Source organism: Sparus aurata, chromosome 7 (assembly GCF_900880675.1).
Source record: "Sparus aurata chromosome 7, fSpaAur1.1, whole genome shotgun sequence".
NCBI lineage: Eukaryota > Metazoa > Chordata > Actinopteri > Spariformes > Sparidae > Sparus > Sparus aurata.
The window spans coordinates 27,559,864-27,586,597 of NC_044193.1; the positions used below are offsets into that span (position 1 = coordinate 27,559,864).

The window sequence follows — 26,734 nt, forward strand, 5'->3', positions numbered from 1 at the left end:
ATTAAAAAATATATAATTTTGAGAATGGGAAGTTAATATATGCATTCGGATCAAAGACCTATCCAACACAGAGTCTTAGCAGTACATCTGCTGGCAAAAAGCAGTGTTGCTACGAATGATGTAGCTTCTTATTTTTGGGAGTGAATCATGTACCATGAGCAAGTAAAAATATCAAATGCTGTCAAATCGATTATGTTAAATTGCATTACATTAAATCACAGCTGAATAGAGAAGACAGTTTGACATGTCACAGTATGAGAAAACATGTTAAAATAATCAAATTAATGGCTGAATTCCATTTACAGGCTTCAGTTGCAGGGTGCTGGTATTGTGCGCGCTGACTCACTGTCACACTGTCACACCGTCATGGCCTGTCGGGAAACTTGAACACCTGCTTTTCCTACTGTGACATGTCAAAATGTCAAATCCTATCAAAGTCAAGCCTGGATTCTAGACATTTTAAATGCAGTACATTTTTTGATTAGATCTATGATTTTGGTGAGTCACAAAAAATGTATATTTAGTGCATTTCATATTTCAATAAGTCGTGGGCTGTTTGGATTAGCAATTCAAATTGAACCATGCGAAAAAACCTTAACTGGGACAAGTTAAATCATTCCTCAAACTTCCGGTGACAACGCGATATCCTTATACGCTGTGTAAAATGCTGGAATTTGGCAAACTTACCCAGCATATGGGATGATGCAAACAGGGCAGAATTTATAGATGAGAATAGTGGCTCAAATATTAACACTCATCAGACCAAAGGGAACTGGACCAATCATGGCTATCCAGAAACAATAGCTCTCTAAATCAGCAGTTGTACTGATTAGGATTTCTTTTCAAAAACTGAAGAGGCTGTAAAACATTCCTAGTTTAGTTAAAAAGAAAAAAAGTCACAAAATACATATTTGTAATGATGTAGTACAGTAAATGGAGTACAGTCATAAAACAAGTGGTAATGGTCACAGCCACAGTAGATTCCATGCACAAGAAGTTGATTAAAGAGAGGCACAGCATTACTCTAAAATACTCCTAGTTTACATGCAATCTTTGGTTTATCAGTCTGCAATAACGGTACTGTATAAGTTTGAATATAGACAGACGATTAGCAAAGTGATCAGTCATAATAAAGGGATTAAAAACTACAGGTGGAGGAGGGGAGGATGAGCAGGAAAGGACTTTGGCCCATATTGTCGTACCCCTTCCTCTGCGTAGCTGCCTGGCTGTAATTATCAGTCGGATTATTATTGAGTGCTAATTTATTGCCTCGCTGGGAGCTATGTGTTAAATAAACGCAGCGGAGTAAATAAAGAGAGGGGGAGAAAGAGGGAAAGGGAGAACAGACTGCTGCTGCTATCAGATGGCAACACAGCGCACATACACACACACTGCTGCCCAGGGGGAAGAGTGAGATGCGTGAGTGTATATTCATACGTGTCTGTGACAGGCGTACTTGCAAGCCCAAACACTAGTGCTCCATGCCCATTTGTTGTGTTGATTATCCATTGGACTGTTAACATTGGTGCGCTGCCCTCAGATGCTCTCTTCATGTGTTCCTTCAGTACTGGATCAGAGAGTTGGCCCTTCATAGCTGATATCACTGTGATGTCTACCCGGCAGACACACTGACTAACAGCTCAGCCAGCTGCCATCTGTTGTCCCCACAGCTTAGCCTCAAAACCTGCAGTACGGTATGGCTGTCGTAGAGCAGAGCTGTAGCTCTGTAAAAAAAATGTTCTACTTTGACCGAGTTTGAGGTTTCACGTTATTGGGGGATTGCGATGTCTGATATTTGTATTTTTGGTTTGGTTTGGCTCTGTTAATCAGGTCCTGGCACTGGTGCATGAACTTGCATCGACATAGTGAAAGTCCATTTACCATTAAGAGCCTGATACTGGAATTTGTTTTTAACTGTTTGTCGATACTAGCAGCTGTACAATACCAGAGTTTCTGGACCAGTGCTTGCTTACGAAGCATACTTTTTCAGTAGCCTTCTACGTGAAATATAGATATTTTGTGTGAATAAACCGGCACCTTATCGTGGTGGAGGGGTTTGAGCACCCGAATGATCCTAGGAGCTATGTTGTCCGGGGGCTTAATGCCCCTGGTAGGGTCTCCCAAGGCAAACAGGTCCTAGGTGACGGGTCAGACTAAGATCGGTTCACTCGCCCCTGATGAATATAACAAGACCAAGGACGTGCACGTCGCCCGGATCGGCGTCACCGGGGCCCCACCCTGGAGCCAGGCCTGGGGTTGGGGCTCGCAGGCGAGCGCCTGGTGGCCGGGTCTCTGCCCACGGGACCCGGCCGGGCGCAGCCCGAACGAGCAACGTGGGCCCGCCCTCCCGTGGGCTCACCACTCGCGGGAGGGTTCAGAAGGGGCCGGTGCAGAGGGATATGGGTGGCGGTCGTGGGCGGGGGCCCCGGCGGCCCAATCCCCGGATGGTGACTCTAGCCATGGGGACATGGAATGTCACCTCACTGGGGGGGAAAGAGCCTGAGCTGGTGCGGGAGGTTGAGCGGTACCGGCTAGAAATAGTCGGGCTCGCCTCCACGCACAGCCTGGGCTCTGGAACCCAACTCCTTGAGAGAGGCTGGACTCTCTTCTACTCTGGAGTTGCCCGCGGCGAGAGGCGGCGAGCTGGTGTGGGCTTGCTTATAGCCCCCCAGCTCAGCCGCCATGTGTTGGAGTTCTCCCCGGTGAACGAGAGGGTCGTTTCCCTGCGCCTTCGGGTCGGGGATAGGACTCTCACCGTTGTCTCGGCTTATGGGCCGAACAGCGGTGCAGAGTACCCGGCCTTCTTGGAGTCCCTGGGAGGGGTACTGGAGAGTGCTCCAACCGGGGACTCCGTCGTTCTCCTGGGGGACTTCAACGCCCACGTGGGCGATGACAGTGTTACCTGGAGGGGTGTGATTGGGAGGAACGGCCTCCCCGATCTGAACCCGAGTGGTGTTTTGTTACTGGACTTCTGTGCTAGTCACAGTTTGTCCATAACAAACACCATGTTCAAGCATAAGGGTGTCCATATGTGCACGTGGCACCAGGACACCCTAGGCCGGAGATCAATGATCGACTTTGTGGTCGTGTCATCTGACCTCCGGCCGTATGTCTTGGACACTCGGGTGAAGAGAGGGGCTGAGCTGTCAACTGATCACCACCTGGTGGTGAGTTGGATCCGCTGGCGGGGGAGTAAGCTGGACAGACCTGGCAGACCCAAACGTATCGTGAGGGTCTGCTGGGAACGTCTGGCAGAACCCTCTGCCAGGGAGATCTTTAACTCCCACCTCCGGGAGAGCTTTGACCAGATCCCGAGGGAGGCTGGGGACATTGAGTCCGAATGGACCATGTTCTCCACCTCCATTGTTGACGCGGCTGTCCGGAGCTGTGGCCGTAAGGTCTCCGGTGCCTGTCGCGGCGGCAATCCCCGAACCCGGTGGTGGACCCCGGAAGTAAGGGTTGCTGTCAAGCTGAAGAAGGAGTCCTACCGGGCCTGGCTGGCCCGGGGGACTCCTGAGGCAGCTGACGGGTACCGGCAGGCCAAGCGTGCGGCAGCACGGGCAGTCTCGGAAGCAAAAACTCGGGTCTGGGAAGAGTTCGGGGAGGCCATGGAGGAGGACTACCGGTCGGCCTCGAAGAAATTCTGGCAAACCATCCGGCGCCTCAGGAGGGGGAAGCAGTCCTCCACCAACACTGTTTACAGTGGAGGTGGGGAGCTGTTGACCTCGACTGGGGACATCGTCGGGCGGTGGAAGGAATACTTCGAGGATCTCCTCAATCCCGCTGACACGCCTTCCATAGAGGAAGCAGAGGCTGGGGACTCAGAGGTTGACCCATCCATCACCCAAGCCGAAGTCACTGAGGTAGTCCGTAAGCTCCTCAGTGGCAAAGCACCGGGGGTGGATGAGATCCGCCCTGAGTACCTCAAGTCTCTGGATGTTGTGGGGCTGTCTTGGCTGACACGTCTCTGCAGCATCGCGTGGCAGTCGGGGACAGTGCCTCTGGACTGGCAGACCGGGGTGGTGGTCCCCCTATTTAAAAAGGGGGACCGGAGGGTGTGTTCCAACTATCGGGGGATCACACTCCTCAGCCTCCCCGGGAAAGTCTATTCCAGGGTACTGGAGAGGAGAATTCGGCCGATAGTCGAACCTCGGATCCAGGAGGAACAATGCGGTTTTCGTCCTGGCCGTGGAACACTGGACCAGCTCTATACCCTCCGCAGGGTGCTCGAGGGTTCATGGGAGTTTGCCCAACCAGTCCACATGTGTTTTGTGGACTTGGAGAAGGCATTCGACCGTGTCCCTCGTGGCATACTGTGGGGGGTGCTCCGGGAGTACGGGGTCGGGGGCCCTCTGTTAAGGGCCGTACGGTCCCTGTACTGCCGGAGCAGGAGCTTGGTTCGCATTGCCGGCAGTAAGTCAGACCTGTTCCCAGTACATGTTGGACTCCGGCAGGGCTGCCCTTTGTCACCGGTTCTGTTCATTACTTTTATGGACAGAATTTCTAGGCGCAGCCACGGGCCGGAGGGGATCTGGTTCGGGAGCCAATGGATCTCATCTCTGCTTTTCGCGGATGATGTGGTCTTGTTGGCTCCTTCGAGCCGGGACCTCCAGCATGTCCTGGGGCGGTTTGCAGCCGAGTGCGAAGCGGCTGGGATGAGAATCAGCACCTCCAAATCCGAGGCCATGGTTCTCGACCGGAAAAAGGTGGCCTGCTCCCTCCAGGTGGGAGGAGAGTTCCTGCCTCAAGTGGAGGAGTTTAAGTATCTTGGGGTCTTGTTCACGAGTGAGGGAAGGATGGAGCGTGAGATTGACAGACGGATCGGTGCAGCGGCCGCAGTAATGCGGTCTTTGTATCGGTCCGTCGTGGTGAAGAGAGAGCTGAGCCGAAAGGCGAAGCTCTCGATTTACCAGTCAATCTACGTTCCGACCCTCACCTATGGCCATGAACTTTGGGTCATGACCGAAAGAATAAGATCCCGGATACAAGCGGCCGAAATGAGTTTCCTCCGCAGGGTGGCAGGGCGCTCCCTTAGAGATAGGGTGAAGAGCTCTGTCACCCGGGAGGAGCTCAGAGTAGAGCCGCTGCTCCTCCACATCGAGAGGAGCCAGCTGAGGTGGCTCGGGCATCTGTTTCGGATGCCCCCGGGACGCCTCCCTCGGGAGGTGTTCCTGGCATGTCCCTCCGGGAGGAGACCCCGAGGAAGACCCAGGACACGCTGGTGTGACTATGTCGCCCAGCTGGCCTGGGAACGCCTTGGGGTCCTCCCGGAAGAGCTGGAGGCAGTATCCGGGGAGAGGGAAGTCTGGGTGTCCCTGCTCAGGCAGCTGCCCCCGCGACCCGGCCCCGGATAAGCGGATGAAAATGGATGGATGGATGGATGTGTGAATATATAGACAGGATACAAAAACCTTGTCATTTAACAAAGAAACCAAAATGATTAAACATTTCTTATCAATCTAACAACCAATCCGATCAACAAATAAGTACACAAATTAACTCTTTGGTAGTTGGTTTTTAGTACTCACTAACATGGACACAATTTTTCAGCACTGAAAATTTTGTTTTAGTTGTTTTAGACCACAAGTGGAAGTGATGCATCATTTTTATTTTTTCTTCTGTAAAGTTATGTTTAGACTCAAGGATTAATTAAGAAAGCTGGATATGGCGTTACCACTTGTCCTTGTTGGTAGTGTGTCCTAGTGCCCACTCACATACCTGTGGCACCACCTTTATCAAAGTAGCGTCTGTATGACTGTTGACATGACACCTCTGACTGCAGACAAGGTAAATTATCACTCTTTGTGTTGAACTCTGAAGCCATGGAATTGTGATGTATTGTGTGTAAAACTTCCCCAGAGCCAAGAAAAGTATGGAAAACCCTGAAATACATCTATAGTCAGACTAGACTGAGTGGGCTTAAGGTTATTTCATTCTGTGGACAGTTTTGATGACCTGTGTCTTCGGTGCAGCACAGACAAATCAGGGAAAATCAAAAAAGGTTTATTCATCTAGCATCCACAGCAGGTAATGCTGTATTTTACTCTGATCAAAGACTCAAATTGTCCTCTCTGGTGGTCAGACCATCAAGGAGATCACAAAGAAATAGTCGGATACGAACATTAGATGAGACTCAAACTGGACTCCCTCTGATATAAATGGCAGGTGTCTAGAAACAGCAAAGGAAGATGACCAGCATGTCTCAGCAGAACCTGATGGGGGCCATTGGCAAATTTGTTTAGCTTTTTTTAATCCCCAGCTTCACCCTGTGCTCAGCGTGAGTTGTCTTCTTACCACTAATGAACTGCATTTTGAGGTCTTTTGGAGGAGGACTGACACGACTGACACAAGTGTGCTTTCCGTGGGACATCTAGACAGTTTGACATTTTCATATAATTATATACACATACATAAACACATCTCAGTACAGAGTGAGTCATCCCTGTGTTGAGGAAGCTGTGCTCAACTTCAGCTGGAAGTTTGGGATCCTTTGTTACATGTGCTGTAATGTTGCAGAGCCACAACATTTGAATCAGCAGAGAGACGGAGTTGTGATGATTTGCTGAGATTGATCCTGATACTGCTTCACTGGCAGAGAAGATGCGATGTGTCTGCACGGAGCCCAAAGAATACTAAAAGACAGCACCCGCCCCGGCCACAGTGTCTTCACCCTGCTGCCGTCTGGCGAAAGATACAGAATGCCAGAAAAAAAGATGCCACCAGATTGTGACGCAGCTTCTGTCCTCAGGGTCTGGGGCTCCTTACCTAACTCTTCAGCACTAACATTTTTTTTGCTTGTGTAGCATAAACGGACTAGGACTGGTATTTCACTGTTTAATCGTGTGCTATAGAATGATACGAAAAATGAACCTTGAACCCTGACGCGTTGGTGATACGGTTTCCAGGTGGAAGACAGGATCTCCCTTTTTGATCGACGAGGAATCACAAGATTAATGTTGAATATATGAATGTGTTTGAATGGATTTTCACTTAAATGAAGTGAAAGGTAGTTTTTTTTTTTTTTTTTTTTTTAATGTTTGAGTAGTCCCCTCCCACCACAAAATGAAACGATTATGGGTGGGGGGAGTAAAAAAAACAAGCTTTCTTCAGTGTGGTCCAGCACTGAAAGATTTCGGAGGAGTTTTTTTTTTAGCTATCCCAAAAAAACAGCAATCTCAACAGGATGTCTTTGGGTCTGTGGTCTTGGGGCTCGGACCCCCCCCCCCCTTTAGTCATTTAGTGTGCATGTTAAACTTGTGGCACTTCTACTGGAGCTTTTAGATCGTTACTCCCATTGTCAGGTATTCCAGTTAACAAGCGAGTGTGCATTGCAAACAATGGGGGCTGCCTGAGCCTCTCTGCTCGACTTGAGTTCTGCTGAGCGATGTTTCCACAACAGAGGCTCCCATCCCTTGTTCCCACTCGCTCACTCATTCTCGCTGTGATTTTGTTTTGTCTCACTTTGTCATCCTTTTGTTTCGCAGATGATAACTGTTAAACCTGTCTCTCCCTTTTTCCTCCTCGTCTTCAGCTCTTGTTTCCCTCACTTACCCCTGCTCGCTTTCTCCCTCGCACATTTTTCCCCCTCTGTCTGCGGCTTCTAAATAGATGCTTCACACCTCTAGCTGTGTACTGAATTGATTCATATGCAGAGGGTGCCTGGAGCAGGAAGAATGTACGATAATACGTTTGTAAGCTAATCTCCTGTTTAGCTCATGGCTAGCAGCTGCCTTATTCAATTATGCACCTTCTTAATAACTGCAGTTTTTTTTGTTTACATTTGTTATTTGGTCTCCCTCCTGTCTCTTGCACCTTCTCTCGTTCTCATTTCTTCCTCTCCATCAAATGAGTTTCTGTCTCTTGTGTTTTTCATCATACAGGATATTTATAGAGCAATGTTTCAAAAATGCAAAAAAGGAATGAATTTCATATCCTGTATGACAAACAGCAATTGTTAAGTATTATAAATAGAAACGAGAAGTGAACGTGGTAAGTCTCTGCTTAAATGCAAGCAGCCAATTTGTTAGTGCAAAAGCATGGATGTGAGCGCTGAGCAAGTTTGTATTCTGCTACAGTTTATCTATTGTGACCTTAACGGTGCTTTTAAAAGCTACATTTTCTGTACATAATATCCATCCCAACTCAATTGCAGAGTGAAATGAAACACCTTTTAGGGACAACAAGGCCTTTTTCATTCATGTCTAACATCACAATGCATTATATTGTTTTTGTGAGCAGTTTTTTATTGTATGTTTTTTTTTTCATTTTAATGTAAGTTTTGTGTCAAGTCTTGAGTCTGCTCTTGGCTGCGAGTCAGATCACATATCAAACATCAATATGAATGGGTCAGTTGAGTACCGAAAACAGCTGAGGACCAATAGCTAGCATTAGATGCTTGCTAAGAGTTGTACTCCTCCTTACTTAATCTTTAATCGTACAGTTGATATCAACTGATTTACATCGTTATGTAAACAGACAGGAGCAAACATTTCCATTATGCCGTCTTCAACTCTAGATATTTCTCTTGTGTTACTGCTAGAATCCTGGTATTATCATAATGTTATCTGCCATGTATCTGATAGACATGGAAAAGTTAGGGCAAGGGGTGTATTGGGATTGGGCCTAAGAGTCTGTAGCCAGGCAGTGAGGCACCACTTTGGCAAGTGCTTCTTTGAACACACAATTTTGCCGTCGTAGTTGAGTGATTTATTATGCTTTCATTAGCTAATTAACACTTAACACAAAGACAGTATGTTAGCTTTGCATATGTTTTTTACCAGATTAATAATAGATTATTGTTAAGAAAAAGGACTTTAGAACTCTGAAAAACAGTGATGACATCTGCCGTTGTATCTTCCGTCATGACAAGGATGACAGTGGAACCTATTCACCATTCACAAAAGAATCTACTAAGAATGTGTGCTCGCTTGTTTTTGACCAGCCAATACGATCAGCGTCACGATCGCAGGACGGCGTTGCGCCATGACGAGAGCTGAGCCGACCTCAAACTTTTTGCAAAGGACCCTGTGTTTATCTTGCCGGGGTCCTCTGCTCCAATGAAATGATTCATTACACGCATTTTAGTAAAGAGAAAAAAGCCTCAATGAATGACAGACGCAAATAGACAATGCCAGCTATCCCAACAGAGACTGAACAAACAGGAGCATGTAAGCCATAGCCATCATCTGTGTTTGTGTGTGTGTGTGCGCATGTGTGTGTGTGTGCTGTGCTGTGCTGTGCTGTGCTGTGCGTAAAGTCACGCCTGGCTGGCTGTTATCTACCATAGACTCGCAGGTCCCTGGAGGGACACCAGAGGAGTCATCTGATTCACTTGCAGTTTCTTCTCTGACTGCAAATTAAAACGGGACCAACACAGAGAGACACAGATAGGAAGGGAGAGCTGTGTTTTTTAATTAAATCCATTCAGTTTCTGCTTAATCCCCGCCAAACAGATTCTCGTCTAACATATAAAATTAGCACACAAACACTTTCGGCCCCTCTTTTTCACCTGCATTAACATGCACCAGCTGCAGCTCGACAGAGGAAGTATCTCTCCCATCAGAAGCCCTCTCGTTCTTTGTCTCTCCTCAGTTAAGGTCTGTTTATGAAACACAGACGATCGGCTCTGATTTGATTTGGCGTTCAGCAGCCCTGATAATTATGATGAATCTTCCTCCCCTCCGTGTGTGTGTGTGTGTGCATGTGTGCGTGTAGACTCTCTTCACCCTTCTCCGCCGATGCTGCTTTTCAGTGCCACGGTGCTGTTAGTGAGACCTGAGACAATCGTGCTCTAAAACTATTGATTGGCATTAATTTGCTGTGTGTTACAGATGTGTAAGATTTTGTACATACTGAGTAGTTCAAAAAGTGTCAGACAGGCTGACAATCTCAGGGATACATTGCGTCTATTATATCAACTTCCTACTTGTCGACTTTCCCAGCGTGACAAACACATTCATCTGGTGTCAGAAGAATCGAACGTCACACACTCTCCTGGTGTTGATGCATTTTAATGCTGTGCGGTTTGGCAGAGTTTTGCAAGATTCTAATCTGAGGAATCGGCTCTGGAATTGGCGGCGCTAGAATGCTAGAGTAGCTTACTGGTAAAGCAGCACGGGGAGCCTTGTTTAAGCAGGCTGAATGCTCAACTGCTACATTTTCATGTTTTAATTTGCTGCAAATGGGCTGGCTCCGAGAGTCCGTCAACAGACAGACTTGACCAGTTAGGAGTCAAAAGAATCTCATAAGCTCTAGCCTGTATTGCATATGGACAGTGCAAACATAAAAAGGTGAGATTCAAATTCAAATTGCAAATTTATATTTCTTGTAAGTGTGTCTTTAGCTAACCACATCACAGCAAAGATCCAAGATTTATCCTTGGGTTTGGGGTCACCTGACAGCAGACTGAGAATGTCAAAAATGACTTATTGTGAGTTTAAGGGAGTGCTTATTCACTTTTGGGTGAACGTATCCTTTAAGCTTCTCTGTGTAGAATGATGTATGTGCAGAGATTGACACTTAAAGGCTGCCTTCATACTCCATTGACACGAGAACGTTTTTTTGTTCTCACCTTAAATCTGAATAAAAGAGTACGAATGTGCAGGATTTTTGCGTTTCACAACTAGTTTGGAAGCCAATCTTGGTCCAGTATATTTAATTTCCACAAGCGGGATGTGGAAACTTGAAACCTCCAGGACACATACTCGGAGAATGGACTTTGTAGTGAAGTGGGAGAAGACGTACACTTCAGTTCATCCTTTGAAATGAAAAATACATTTTCATATATTCTGAATTTTTCAACAGGGGAGAGGGAGATGTTGTAGTTCTGTGAATGTTAAACAAGCAATTTAACTTTCTTTGGAGGTAAATGGAATCATATCAGTTGCGCATTGATAATATGTGAAAACAACCTGTAAGTTTCATATGTATATATACATATATATATATTTAAAGATATACACACACACACACACACACACACACACACACAGCATGCACCACTCCCTCAAGATGCTGCAGGATTTATTTGGTATATTGGGAAACTTTTGGATCACTGCAAAATTTGAAACATAATTTCTGCAAGGTTGAATCCTTCGATGGTTGTGCAAATAAAGTATTAGCAGAAAGAGCAGAAAGAAACCTGACGGTAGACATTGTTTTTTCGCGAGAGCGTTATTTTCAGTTTCATCTGTTTAGTGATGTCGTTAATAATAATTGCAGATGCTGTTACTCAACTGTATTGAAATTGGTATGAGTTACCAGCCTTAACCCGAACTGCGTCCGCTGTTGAGCTGTGTTGTCTTACTCTTATCCTTCTCTCCCTCCTCCCTGCTCTTTCTTTTCTTATCCTGCTTTCTTTCTCTACCCACCTTATCTTTCTACTTTCTTTTTCTCAACCTGTTTAGTCTGCAGAGGAGATAAAAGCGATGGTAAGCTTCATCATAACCTTCAAGCTCCTGCTCTTTTGCCCGCGCCATCAATCCCACTAGTTTGATCCCCCAATCTTTTATTCTCCCAGTGTCCTCTTGTTCAGGGTCACTTAAAAAATGTGATACTATGATAACTGTGCTGATAATTCTCAATCATTTAAAAAATGTAACCCTTTACAATTGGGTAAAAAAAAAAAAGATTTATTCAAACGTAAAACCCCTCACCTCCTCCTTTCCTTCGTCTTCACGTTTATTTTCTTCTTTCCATTCCCATCTTGTCTTCATTGTGTCTCATGGTTAAATGCTCTTTTCTCCTTCTGGTTCTCTTATCCTCTGTATCCTGCCTACATATTCCTCTACTTCTGCTTGTCTCTTGATGTCTCTTTTTCTAGGATTCTAGTATTTATGAATGGAATCAATTAAATTCATTTTTAGATGTGTTTTTAGGCTGTTCATGTGAAGGAGGTTGCCGGAAAATGTTATAGTGACTGCAGCATTGTTGTATAAAATAAAACGTCTTCAGAAAAAAGCTTTGTTACATGGCAACTACTGGCAGGACTAGTTGGGGGCTAACTGCTGACATGTTAGCAAGCTGTAACCTTACGAGCAGTAGCCAATTACAATAACTCTACAAGCTTTAAAAATGTTTCCGTGCGCTGTGCCGTTAATTCTCCCGGGGTATTTTGTAATGGGGGCCGTGCATCATTTTATTCAATTAAAAGTTATTTAAGTGGGCAAAATAGCTAATATGCTACGACAGCTCTCTTCAGTTTGGACTTTTCTGGTTTCCTGATTTAACAGCATTTTTGCGACGGCGTAGATATCACGTTTTTTTTTTCAAGTAGCTGTTGTGTACGTGAAAATGTTTGTTTTTGCTGAACGCACATCTAAAATACAAAGTCCTGTAACGCAAGCACTCTGCAGTTGTTGATCCCATTTAATGAAGAGTTGATTCAGAGGTTTTTGAATAAAATGCTTACTGAAAGAAAACCAACAAGTGTGAGGAGAAAGTTTGCCCCTCTTCTCTCCTCTCCTCTCCTCTCCTCTCCTCTCCTCTTCTCTTCTCTTCTCTTCTCTTCTCTTCTCTTCTCTTCTCTTCTCTTCTCTTCTCTTCTCTTCTCTTCTCTTCGCTTCGCTTCTCTTCGCCTCTCCTCTCCTCTCCTCTCCTCTCCTCTTCTCTTCTCTTCTGTTTCATTTTTTTCCTTTTTGCTGATGTTCTTATTTCCCCCCCTGTCATTCTGTCAGCGTCGAGGTTTCTCCTTCGCATGTGCATGTATGAGCCTGTTTGTCAGCTTGCTCTCTCTTCCCTCACCGGTGAACACGTGTGCTTGTCGCCTTCAGTGCTTCATAACTGCTTGAAAATAACACATGATCTGCGGTGACATGTTGTGTGGCATGGCTTTTCTTTTTTCCGGCACAAACACAGGCACAATGGATGAATGGGGAAGGATGGATAGGTGGGGAGTATAATTTGAGGGTTGAGGCTGGCTGTTTTTTTTTTTTAACTGCAGGGTGTCTTACTACTAGAGTTTACACAGCACGGTCAAACGGTGTGTGTGTGTATGTGTGTGTTTTGGGGGGGGGGGGGTTCTTACAGCACTGGTTTGCCCAAGTTCTCACACTTATCTGTACTGCATGCATTTACAAGCGGTGCGTATGCATGTACTGTATGTGCATGTGTGTGCTCCAATAATCTGGTCTGGTTTTGGATTGATTTAACAACAGTGGCACCATGTTTTATCGTTAATTCAAAAGTATTCAGAACAGAAATGAACTTAAAATATCATCGTAACATAAACTTAAAGAATTCTTGTATCCTCTGGGGAAATCCCAAATTTCTGTTTTAAGTAAAAATGAGAAAGTTGAAGAATGAATACAGAAGGAAACACTTCTGGAACAAGCAGCCTCTCACACTTGCACACTGCAAGTCTAAATCATTTTTAACTTCGCTTGCGACCCCACTACTTTAGTTCTACAACATGATATAATACAACAGAGTGTCATCCTGATCTAATTACTAACAATGAGAGAAACCAAAACAAAACCAAAGTCAGAATTACAGCTTCACCAGTCTACCACCTTAAAGTGACAAATCGCAGCATTACAAAGTGTCTAATCCCCCGCTCTGTGTGTGTCTGTGTGTGTGTCCTCGTGCAGGCTCAGCAGCTACAGAAGAAAGATTCACAGCTTAAAGCATTGGATGCCTTCTACAAGGAGCAGCTGGCACAACTGGAGCAGAGGGTACAACATTTACACGAACACACACGCACGCACACAAACACACACACACACACACAGAGGCTTTGTCCTTGCTGCAGAGGCCCCGTTTTGCCGTTTTTTGTCTTTACCTCATTATTGTCTATTTTTGCGAAGATAACAGTATGATTCAGGCATCAGATGTATAATTTGCTGAAAAGAAAGAAGGAAAATCTTTAATTTAGGAACCTGTTTTTCTTTATTCTCTGCAGTCTTCTCTGTGGTTAAATTAAAAAGTTTTAACTGGTTTTTCAATCCATAGTATAGTAGTTTAACTGTTACTTCAGGGTATCTTTTCCTCTCTCTGCCCTTTTAAGATGTCAATCTGGTTAAAGCAGGGCTGTAGAACTGGCCCGTGGCCTGATGTGAAAACAAAATTACAATTTGGCCAGAGAAAATTATTTTTCTTCACATTAACTTGAACTACATTGTCAATTTCAATTTAAAACAATTCTATTTAAGGAAACAACACAAGTTGACTTTTATTCTGAAGTAGATTCATCACAGGAAATGCATTGTCTTCAGTCGGCGCAACTGTCGTTCATCAAAAAAGCGTCTAAAGAACAAAACAGTGGGCATTTTCTTAACTTGTAGACCGAGGTTCCATTTTGAATATGTCAGGGAGTAGTAGCAGTAGTAGTAGTAGTCGGTGGGAGTTATGAACAAGAAGGAGCAAACCGGCTGCACAACCTCCAACTTCTCAGAGATGTAACAACTCAGCTCAACTCTACTCAACTCCTTTTCCTCATTAATGTAGAAGGTTCTCTGTTATAACTGGGTTTAACTCTGACATATTGCCAAACAGGCGCCTTTGCTTTACGCTATGACAACAAATGCTCCGCCATCGTCCTGTCACTTAGCTGTCCTACCTTACTCTCTCAGTGCTCAGAGTTCAATGTGACTCCAGTTGTGCTGCAGCTCTGCTGCTGGCCCTGCCGTTGCACAGAGAAGACGCCTCCAGCAGTTTGTAATGGTGCCGCCTGTCGATAAGGAGAGGGTGGTTGGCAAGTAATGAAATCCGGCGACCGCGGCGTGCCCCGTGCAAGGTTTAAATAAGTCCCTCATTAGGAACAAAAAAGATTTGCACTGTTAAAAAAGTAATGTGCATACAGATGTGTACCTCTGTTTGCATTTCTTTGTTAAATGTAACGAAATTATGAGTAGAGGCACTGCAGGTGTCTGGCGGGAAATAAAGAATGAAATGTATTTAATCTGTTAGTTCAGTGAAAGGTTTCAATACATCATTTAAGAGTAGGGGAAACAAAATGTGCAACTCCTAAAAACATATCTGTAAAAGTCCATACAAACGGCAAATTATGTTAATGATAGATGATGACTTTGTAGAAATACTGGCCAAAACTTCAGTTGAAGTGCACCAGCAGTGGCCCCAAACTCATTTGAGTTTGAGACCACTGGGTTAAAGCACTTCACAGCATTTGCTTTCCATGTACATAACTTATTTTGGTTTTTTTTTGGGTCAAAACCTTCACATAAAAGCACGAAAGACAAATATATGAATATGTCTTCTTAGCCATCTGAATGTACAAAATCGTGCTTTTGTGGCAGGCAGTTCAAAACTTGGGAATGGCAGTGTACTGTATACATAAAAACACCACCAGACACGCACCATAATTATCCTCATGATGATATGCATATTCACTGCACTTCGACGGGAGGTGCATGGACGTAAATGGTCTCTGTTGTGACTGTCATGATGGAAATTTCACAGCAAGAGTCTGGTCCAACACACCTGCTATAAAGCCCAGCTCATACACACAGGAGTACTATTGTGACAGTGACAGTCACACTGCGCCGAAACCTTTTCAGAGGGTGCTCTTGTTGTCATTAGTGTCTTTGTGTTAAAGCAATACTACCTTTGAGGTTTACTTTGCTTTTTGTACAGTGCCAGTGCAGCGGCTGCGATGCACAACCTTATACTAATGCATTTTAATATACAAAATGCCTGAAGTACATCTCAAACTGCTGCTACAGCTGAATATGACGGCAAGTACAAGCACACACAAAGATGTGCAGGGAAAGCACTGCGCAAGGTTTGTCTGTAACTGTGATTCAAAGGGGATTTTAGCCAGCCCGAGGATCTCCAGAGAGCCCTTACAAGCCCTTTCTTTCCCTTTCATCTGTCTGACATTTACCAGGCAGAAAAGGTGTGGAAGCCGTCGGTCTAGAGTTAAGTCTCAGCCTCGCCAAGCGCCACACAAGGAGGACCTTTACACGGGCTCTCTGGGGGAAGCACTCGTCTAGTTCTCAGATGGAGAAGACCTTTACAGGACATAATGTGTAAAATCTAAGTACTATGTTCTGTTTACCATGGCTAATTCAAGCTCGGCCCGGAAAAGGGAGCGGCGGGAGCAGTCGGAGTCACACGGGGCAACATTGCGCTGCCATTACAACACTGCTCCCACTTGTTCGTACTGAGTCACTCCCTCGGTCTTTCATTGACTCACTTTGTGTTAATTTACACTCCCTCTGCCATTAGTTTATTTCTGACTGCTGTTGTTCAATCTCAATCTGAGGCTGGAATGAATCTCTGATGGTTGGCCCAGTAGTAAGAATAAAAATGTGTGCATATGTGCATGTTTGAGGTTATGTTTAGTGTCTGGCATAAGCTACCGTAAGCGGATAGAGTTCTTGGAAGTCACTGACTCGAGCGATGAGCTTTTTTCTGTTTGGTTAAATCTGAAGTTTGGGCTTTTTGGGCATAGTATGTCTTTTTTTTTTCTTTCTTTGTAATTGCCTTTCCCCTTTTCCTTCCATCCTTCCAGATTTTCCTTCCTGACTGACTGATTTTCCATCCTGATATTGCTTCCATCCTGTCTTCCTTCCCTCCTTTCTTCCCTTCTGATTTACCTGCTTTCCCTCCTACCTTCCTGGTTTTCCTACCGTCCTTCTTTCTCTTCTGATTTTCCTTCCTTCTTTCCTTCCATCCTTCCTGGTTTTGTATTCCTTCCTTCCCTCTCCACCTTCTGATCGTCCTTCCTTCCTTCCTTGATCTTGTCTAGCTTAAATGACTGACAAGCACATGCAGGCTTACATCACAAAATCTGTACTCTAATTACCATGCAGTCTTCCTGAGTAAACATCTATTACCTTGGTGAATAGTTTCTATGCATAGTTGAAACAAACACACACACCCACACACACACACACACACACACACACACACACACACACACACACACACACACACACACAGGTCTGGTGTCAGATGCCTAGCTATTTGTGTTAGTCTCATCAGTAACAGGTTGGGTTTGCAGAGGGAGATGAAGACTGGCAGGCTGACATACGGGTGGCACAAGCTGTGTTTGCTTTTAGGCTTAGGATGTTTATAGACAGACCTCTATGTGAGGGTATTTATGCGTGTGTGAGTTTGTGTGTGTGTGCGTGTGTGTGTACGTGTGACAGACACACAGAGGGAGAGATGTGTTTTGCATGCATACTGTATATTCAGGTGCACGTGTACTGTATATGTAAATGTGGGATTTATGTGTCTCTCCGCAGGCTCAGTGTGTTTGCACCAGAAGCCACATAATGCCTCTGTTTTGGTCTATTTGTTCACTCAAAATGTTCTCGATTCCTAAGGTTTAGATATTCCTCAAAGTGCTCAGCTGAACTGAACCAAGATGAGTCGAGTCAAACTGAGCTAGGCTTATGTTAGTGTTATGTCACCCTTTGCATTAACATACTTTGTGTATGGTTTGGGATGCAACTTAAACCACTGACATTAGAAATTGGAGCCAATGCATTGGGAAATTGCACGATTTGCATTGTGAAATGAAAATTGATCAAAAAGAGCATTCCATTTCGATCATCAAAATTGAATGAATTACATTGAATCTCCCATTTTTTTAATTTCTCTCCCTCCACGGCTATTTGCTTGTGTAGCAGACATCTTAAGGAACAAAAATACCTTGAAAGACAAAGCAGCTTGGTTACAGGTAGTCTGCAGCTGCACTTGTTCCGTGTGCAAGAAGACCATCGACTGACTGGCACTGGAGTTGAATCAACAGTGTCGGAAATGTTTTTATTTGATTTTTCACTTCCTTTATTGATTTGTTCGGAAAGAGGTTACTCGATGCAGATTTGGGTTATATTATTTGGACTTGCTGCCAGGGTAAATCAAGCCTGTTTCGTAAAAATAAAAAAAAATTCAAACAGACAAAAATCCAGGTGCGATAGTCTAAGAAAAGGATTACCTTCAATGCTACAAAAAAAATTTTTGGATTTAAATGTCAAATTGAATCACAGACTTTGAGAATCTCTGCACTTTCATAAAGAGTGCTCACAATTAAAGTTATAGTCTATGGGTGTTGGAAAAAAAGCAGGAAAATAAAAGTATTGGTTGATTTTAAGAGACTAAGATGATGCTTAATGTTTGTGATATAAAGAAACATGTAGGGGAATCTATTTGGTGAGTGGAGCATTTGGATATTGCTGAGCACTTTTTGTGCTTTTCTGTTGAGAAAACATGAAATCTGGGGTTTTAGCCGACACAAAGGACATGAAACACTGTTTCTGGCACTCGTCAGTTGTTCTATTCTGCTGTTTGACAACCCAGAAGTGTATGTCGCTTGATGGTTTCCATGTTTTACAAAATGCCAATACAGAAAAGCAGCAGTAAGATTTATTTATGTGAGCATATAGCTATGCACCTTTTACTATCTGCCTAATTTGTCCTTTGTCTTTCTCCTCTCTCAAACACACTCGTGTCATAGTAGGGTATCGTTTGAAGCTGGTGGAAATAGAGCGTACAGAAGGAGATAATAATCCTCCTCCAAGTCTGACAGGTTGCTTGACATGCTGTCAGCAAGGGAATCCACATAGTGCACCAGAAATATCTGCACACTGAATCAGTCAAATTCAAACACACAAACACACACACACACACACACACGGCTTTACTCTAAACAATGCCAGTGGCAGTTCCTCTTCTCCTGGCCAAACACAGAGGCAGAGGACTTCCTTAACATGTAGACACAGACAACATACTGTATGTGTATGTGTGTTCCCGTCAGATGGAGTCAGGATGGGCCTCTGATCAGAACTCGAGTTTTCTTTTTAAATACTGTATTAAAAACTCCACTTTTTCTGCTGCATTGCACTTTCTTATGGAAATGCATGCACTCTGGGCCCCATGTAGACCGAGTCAAAGTTTAACGCTTTCATCCTGTGGAAAGCTATCTGCTCAATATGCTGCAGCGAGGGCTTGGAATCTGCTTATTAGTTTAGCTTGTTAGCAATATTTCCACTGAGGCTGCACCCATCTGGAGATGAAGATATGAATTTCATAATAAGTTAACATTGCTAAACATTGCAGAGTTGCGGCTTACATTCCAGTTGCCTCATTATTTTGCCTGAGCAAAAAAAAGAGTGCCTGTGTACATTCCTCAACAGAGGTAATTTAAAGGCACCTTGAGACAGAAAAATGTGATGATTGGCTGGGACACAGAGCTTCCAAAGTTGTGGGGATAAGTGTTGGTAAAATGCTTATGTTTTGCCTCCAACAAGCATCACTTTTTGGGTATATAATGCATGTTTTGGGCTCTATTTTACATGTCCGGTAACTTCAAAGCTTTAAGAAGTTTTGTGTTGGTGGGCTTAACAACATATGGGCAGATGAGATACGAGTTAAAGCTGGGGGGATGGTAATTCTGCTTAAAATATTTTTTTTATTATATTTGTATAAAATCTCTTAACATCCAGACAGCAATCAAAATATGAAATCCTTGTATCAAAAAACCCATGGTCTGTGGCAGCGACAGGGCCGTAAGAACATCAACCAATCAATTTTAGCATCCCAAAGATATTGTATGGACAGCCTACCTGTCTATCAACTTGTCCTTACCTGCCCACCCTGCTCCGACTCGGCCCACCATTCAGTGTGCGAGACCGGAGTCTCCACAACACGCTGCTGGAGCTGTGGCCGACTGAGCTCATTGTTTGCGGACAAGAATGGCAGAGAAAGTACAGACGCAGTGTTCATTACCTACAGCAGCGCGCACTGCCAAACAGAGCAAGAAAAGACAGACTGAACTCCAAAAGGCTACAAACAAAAAGAAGTTGGACAGCTCAAGAGGTGAACCGAGAGTCAGTTGTTGTTTTTTCTTACATTTCAAACAAAAACCCATCTACTTCAGTTGTTGAGAAGAATGCTGCAACGCTGTCTCGCTGTAAAGTTCCACTAATGTTTTGTGGACTGAAGCTCGAAGAGACTTTTCCATCAGCATGAGGGTGAGAAGATAATGACAGAAGGATTCATTTTTTGGTTGAACCAATCCTCTTAACTCAGATCAACACAAACACAAACATTTACTCTTTTCAAGTCTTGACTTATAAACGAAGACCACTTAATTTAACGTCCGGACCAATTTACAGGTATTCTTGTCAACTGTTCAAAGTTCTTAATGAGCATACATTTTCGGCTAACTGATATTGAGGTGCACTTTTCTTCTAGTAGGAACTTGCTCAACAAACCACGGTATTCCACAATGCGTCTGCTGCTTATAAGAAGGAGACATATAGCAATAAAGCTGACATGATTTGCATTTCGAAGTATCCGATTGTTATTTTAGTGTGTTGCAAAGAGCTGTCTGATTAAGAGGGGTAGTTCAATACTATGGGAAACATGGTCATTCACCGTCTTGCCCAGTGTCATATTTGAATGCTAAAGGCGAAGCTATACCCATAAAATGGTCAGCTTAGCTTTGAATAAAGACTGGAAGCTGTGTGTGGATGAGTAAACCGCTAGTTTGACTCTGTCAAAAGGTAGAAACATCATACCAGGAAGTCACCGCACATGGCCAAGATGCTACTTAACCCCCCAGGAAAAAATACAACTTGTCATTCCTTTGTAGTGACTAACAAAAACATCGTGACATGTTAGTTATAGTGAACATATAGTGTAAAGGGAATTCTCCTTTTTTTTTCTTTTTCTAGGCTAGCTGTTTTCATCTGCTCCCAGTCTTTATGCTAATTTAAGATAAGCTAAGCAGCTAATGATTTATATTTATATTAAACACACATATAACAGTGGTGTTAATTGTCTTATCTACCTCTCATCAAAAAATAGATAAATTAATACATTTTTTTTTAATAGTCAAACTGTTCCTTTAAAAAAATTGCATTGTTATGTTCATAGCCATAGCAAAATCCCTCCATTTACTTAAAGAAACAACCCCATCACTGTTAAGATCTTTATTTTGAGGGGGTACGCCAGTGTAAAATAGTGGATACTATTGTCGTCTATGTGTGCTACAGGGTCCCAGCTAACGTTAACAGAGTATTAGTCAGAGCGATTAGCCGACAAGGTGTTCCATTAGTGACTCCTTAACCCCTCTATGGCTATAGTGCAGGGGAAGAAGATAAGACATGCACACAGAAGAACAACGCGTGTGTAGATAGTGGTACATTTAAACATGTAGGACAGGGAATATGACACACAGATTATCTTTCAGAGTTCTCACACACAGCCTACACACACACACACACACACACACACACACACACAGGTCCACACAGAGCCCAGGGTCAGTAGTGTGACACCATATAAAATTCTTTTGTGTTGTGCAGTGAATGCCACTGCCACCGTCAGGTCAGACCAAAAGGTTAGATGAAGTGGGAGTGTGTGTGGGTTAAAAGACTGCATCTTTTACAGTTGGATCAAAGAGCACCCTGGGTGTTGGAGTGTGTGCGTGTGTGTGTGTGTGTGTGTCTAAAAGTTTGTTTTTATGCCACCCACATGTACTCCAGTGTTTATGATGTCTGCAAAAATCAGACTTTTTGCTGCTTTGGCAAGTTTCTGGTAGTATGTAGTGTACGATAAAAAACAAAAAAAACAGTCTCAATAGAACAACCTTATCAATGCTCTCCCCTGACTGATTGTAGCCCCTTTTAGAGGCTGTTTATCTTGATCTGTAACTTGCAAATTGCGTTTAATTTTTTTCAGCATTACCCTTAACAGAATTACACTGTTTTAATTAGCCAACGGCAACAGAAATACAGGGTAAAACTAAATCTATGACTCCAGTGTCCTCCTAGCGCCCATCTGGGGAGAATGGCTGCAATCATCATCAGCAGGGGAGCAGAAATCAGTGTGGTTATTGATGGATGATGACTGTTACATACAGCTGTTGTCGCCTTTTCGCGGCTAACAAGCTTTGTGACGTAACGCACGCTGGCAAGTTTTTCCCTGCCTCTGTGCAATCCTGTTTGTATTTAGCCATCTTTACAACAATGCACAGTGGTTGTTCAAACGCAGACATGTGCATCATTATTCGTCTTTTTTCAATACCACACGCATACATTTTCCCTGCTTTTATCCCTGGCTCTCTGGTCCAGCAATTATCCATTCTCTCAAAACATCGACCGTACACCATAATCATTGTTGCCTGCGTATTCAGATGGAAAGCGTAAAAACATAAAGAAAGAAGCATCAGCGCAGCCGTGATGTTGTGAGCACCTGTTCTATTCTGTTCTGGCTGAAGGGTCGATGGACATAGCTGGAAAAAAGTTTGCCAAAAAGAGCTTTAACGCTGAGCGAGTGAAAAATATCTGAAAGGTCTACCTACACATGTCTGCTTGGCCTGCTTGAGCTGAGATTTCATTGCGTGGCAACATTTACGAACCGTTTTACACCACACCAGTGTAGTCCTTCATGTGTAGTGGCAAATGTAGTTCATCAGGGAGTTAAGGTTGCCACAAAGAGTAATGAAGGACTGATGACTGTATGAATGGATGTATGAAGGTGTAGAAGTTTTAAAGGCGCGCAGAAATTATGTTGAGCAGCAGGACGAGGCGGGTGGTGACAGTTTGGTGCCTGTGTGAAAAGTACACTGCAGATGCCAGCTGCTGGATCAGAAACCCAGCAAACACCCCTTAATTCAGTACCGGCACCATGGCAACCAGTGATGCCACACAATTTCCTATGTCGCTTTTGGTAAGGTAAAAAGATAAGTTTTTTTATTAAAAGGAAAATTGATGGTAACTTTTGTCTTTATAAGACTGACACTTTAAATGTACATATAGGCGCTGATTCTGGATAAGGAAAAAGAAGAAAAAAAAAGCACAGATGCTGATAATGCACTAGAGGGACGGAAGTATGTGTCCTTGATTCTATAAAATCACAGGGTTTGCAGGAAGTTCTCAACAAGAAACATTTCCTGTCCCTGTCACTCTCCTTACTGCCTCGAGGGCAGTGGCGTAAGTTAGTAACGATGGGCCCTAGTGCAGGCTATTATGATGGGCCCTTGGGCTCATCGGCTGCCAAGCACACACGCACACACGCTTAGATATGCACACAAAATAAGGAGTATATATATGGTACCAACCATGTGTTGGATTTTACAGTGTTACCCAGACTTTTGTATTTGCAAAGTACAGAAATCAAAGAGAAAGTTATCAGAACCATGGATAGTGGTGTGACAGTCAAAATTGACATGACAACAAGCGCCTGAGTGCATGGGAGCTGTCCAGTCTGCTGTTTTGCTGAAATGGCCCCACACTTTTCCGGGCATTTTTAGTACAACCGCATTCCTCTTGGACATACAGACAAGATATGCCATGTCCCGAAAAACTTTCCAGCTCGATCAGCATGCGCACAGTTCACCAACAAAAGCATGCGCGCATGAAACAGGTGCTCTGCGGTGTCCTGATTCTGAAATCATTACAAGCTTTAAAACAAAGGGAACGGCAGCCCAGATACACCACCTCCTCTTGTCCTCACCTATTCAGACCAACGTTACATATCTTGCTTCGAAGGGGCTACTTGCTGCATGTTGGCTGACACATCACTGAGGGCAGCATCATAGAGTGCTAGGAGGGAGCCTGTCTGTGGGCTGGCGAGTGTTCATACAAAACCCAAACGTATGTAATTAAGGGAGCTTTCCCACCTTCTCCTCCTGCTCTTTTCGCTCCAGAGTTTTCATGCAAAAACACTGTTGAAAAGTGGTAAAGAAGGTCATGATACGCCCCCTCAAACAGATGTTTTCCTACATGTCCGTGTTTCAAAGCTAACAGCGTTTTCTGATCAGAACCTGAAGGGGCCCACCATAGTTGACACAGGGGCCCAATGACACTACCAACAGTTAATAATCCTTCCACCCGAATGGGCCCCTGACAGCCGTGGACCCCTGGTGTATTATGCCACTGCTTGAGACTTGTTGTAATATATGACCAATGTGTAGGAGCAAAAAATATGCTTCTACCAGTTTACTAACCAAAAACTGGGAGTCATAAAAATAGGATGGAAGGTGGAAAACCAAGGTGAGATGGAATCAAATTAATAAAAACACATTTAACTCTGATTTATTACTTAGTTACTTATTTGTTTGTTTTTTATTCACATTGGAGTTATCATGTTGAGTGTCTGGTGATGATCTATAACCTTATATTACATGTTTTGGTGTGTAAATGATTCATACTTACCAAGAATGTTTTGGGATAAGTCCAGTAGATCACCGCATCTGACGGACCAAAAAAACGGCTGCAATGTAATCCTTTAGGTCAGCTCTGAATGTCAAACTTATGTCCACTCGAGACTTGGGTTTCTGGTCACAGAAAGGGGTATAAACAGGTCCATCTCTGAATTATACAACCTCTGCATGACAGTGGCAAAAATGAGTATGTTACTTTGATTGTCGTATAAAGTTGCAGTATTTAACATTTTGTGAAAGATGTTTTCAATCTGTCAAACAACATCAAACTTAATACTTGGAGTTATTGTGCAGAAAGCACACAATAATGCAAATGTGAATATCTTGTTTTTAAACCAAACACATTTTAACCTGTGGATGAATAAATACCTGACCTTTAATGTGGTTACAGCAGGTAATGCACACACATCAGACTGGTATGTTTGAACTGGGTTTTCTGCAGAAGGCAAAACCTGCCACTTTTTGCTGGCCATTGCATTTGCGTTTTTTAAAAAGTGCCCTTTGTGCCACTGGTCGTTTACATTTTGAATTCATTGATTTCTACTTATTTAACAAGTGCAACTCTTTTCCTTGTATGCACTTACAGCATTTGGGCTGAATCATGTGACTTTTAAGTCCCATCTGTCAAAAATGAAATCACATTGGTAGACATCCCAATTTCAGTATTAGCTGCACAGTTGCAAAACCATATAATGGTTCAGTGTTGGTGGAGCACAGGCCAAGAATACACACCTTTTAGATTTCTTTGATGAAAAATGGTACTCTGCCCAGAGAGGCAAGTGAGATAAGACAATCCTGGTGATCAATTTTGTAAGTCTGTTTTATGTTGTTTCCTGTCATGTGTTAATGATTTGGTGAACAATGTTTTGCCAGGATAATCTTTCGAAGTTCTTTAGTTTTCCTTTTTTTCCCTCTTGCCTCTCAGGGCTTTCGTAGTACGACGATCCCACAATTCCTTAATTAACTGACTTCCTGCAAAAATTGGCACTCTGCCAGCCTTGCTTTCTGCTATGGAATTTTATTTTTACACCCCCCCCCCCACCCAAAAAAAAACAAACAAAAAAACCCCATACATACAGAGCCCAATCCAGCCCTAAGTAGTCAGGGCAAATTGTTTTACCCCAAAAATCCCAGTTCACAAATCCCTCTCCACCTCCCTTCTCTTCCCCCCTCTCTTTTCGCTTGCCTTACCTCCCTGCCTTCTGCTGCTCCTCTTTTCGTTATTCTCCTCTTACCTCCCTTCTAGCTTTGTCTCTTTTCTCTTTCCCCGTCATCCTTCCCTCCCCAGCTGGTACGGTTTGCTGGTTAAATATTTGGGGGGAAAGCTTGGCGCTGGGAGGCCTAAGGAGGATCAGCAGAGGAAAGGCTGCAGTTGTTGTGGATTAGCTGCTTGTTTTATCATAATACCATTGCCTGCTTGCTTGGGGTTTGGTGCTCACCGGGCAAGCTGCGGAGTCAGAATCCACAATTTCTTAAAAAATGTATGAGTAACTCATTTTATTACTACTGAGCTTTAGTTTCGCTAGAAGAGGCTGCAATGGCAAAGCCTTCTTCTGGATGAAGTTATAACTTCATAACTTTCATACTACAGGGCCCAGGGTTTCCTCTGTGGCTCCAGTAAAGTTATGCGGTTTAAAAAAAAAAATAAACATAGTGAATAAAAAGTGAAATTCTGCAGTGATAACTCATAAAGGGATTGATACTTTAACACCCAGGAGGCACCAAATGGAAAGTCGAGGGAGAAAAGGACGCTGCTACAGATGGGGGGGCGGGAGAAAGATGAACAAATACAGCGAAGGAAAACGCTGATTTGTTCATAAGTGGGGACCAACCAATGGGATATGAGTTTAAGAAAGAGGAGGACACAAAAAAGTGTGAATACTTGAAATCTGTTATGGAATTAGTTTGTCATTTGTATGGACAGCGCAGAATGAAGTCTCCATTAAGGATATGTTGTTGCAAATATGAATTATAAAATATGAGGTAAATCAGAAGATTAGTTCCACTTTTATGTCCAATTTTAACTATGAAGCTATTGCCAGCAGCCAATTAGGTAGTTGAGAATTATTTAACATAATTGAATTTAGACTAGAAACAGAGGGAATCAGCTACCCTGGCCCTGTCAAAATAAAAATAAAATGAAAAAGATGAACATATTTGCGTACTAGCACCTCCAGAGTTCACCAATGAATATTTTATATACATTTTCATTAACCCTAACAGAAAACAAAACATAGAAAGAGAAAGTCTCGCCTTAGTTTTTTTCTCCATTTGACAGAGCCATGCTAGCTGTTTCACCCTGTTTCCAGCCTTAATGTCAAGCTAACCGCAATAGCCTTGTACATATTGGACATAGTTGTATCAAGCCTCCTTTGCCAGGTTGCTGGAGTTCCAGGTTCATATTATTATGTCATCTCACCAGTCTGTGTTGCTTCACGCTATGCTTTCGGCGCCAAATCAAAATAGATCGGATAAACGATGAGGAACAACTAGCAGCTATGGGCGCGATTTAGGTGCAACGACCAGTGAGAGATGCAACTGTTTGAAACCACCAGTAGCTGCTCCTCAAAAGGTTAGCGTAGCTGCTGTAGCATCAGTTTT

At 43.6% G+C, this 26,734-nt stretch overlaps 1 protein-coding gene across 2 annotated transcripts in view; it reads left to right on the forward strand.

Annotated features, from left to right (window-relative positions):
* Window positions 1–26,734, forward strand: part of LOC115585838 (MICOS complex subunit mic25a-like) — an 84,472-nt gene that overhangs the window by 17,573 nt on the left and 40,165 nt on the right. Inside the window, exons 5-6 of one of the 2 annotated variants that reach the window (XM_030424494.1) lie at window positions 11,406–11,429; window positions 13,587–13,670. In XM_030424494.1, the coding sequence (XP_030280354.1) occupies window positions 11,406–11,429; window positions 13,587–13,670 (108 nt within the window). The remainder of the gene's footprint in view (window positions 1–11,405; window positions 11,430–13,586; window positions 13,671–26,734) is intronic. The other variant, XM_030424496.1, reaches the window with a different exon arrangement.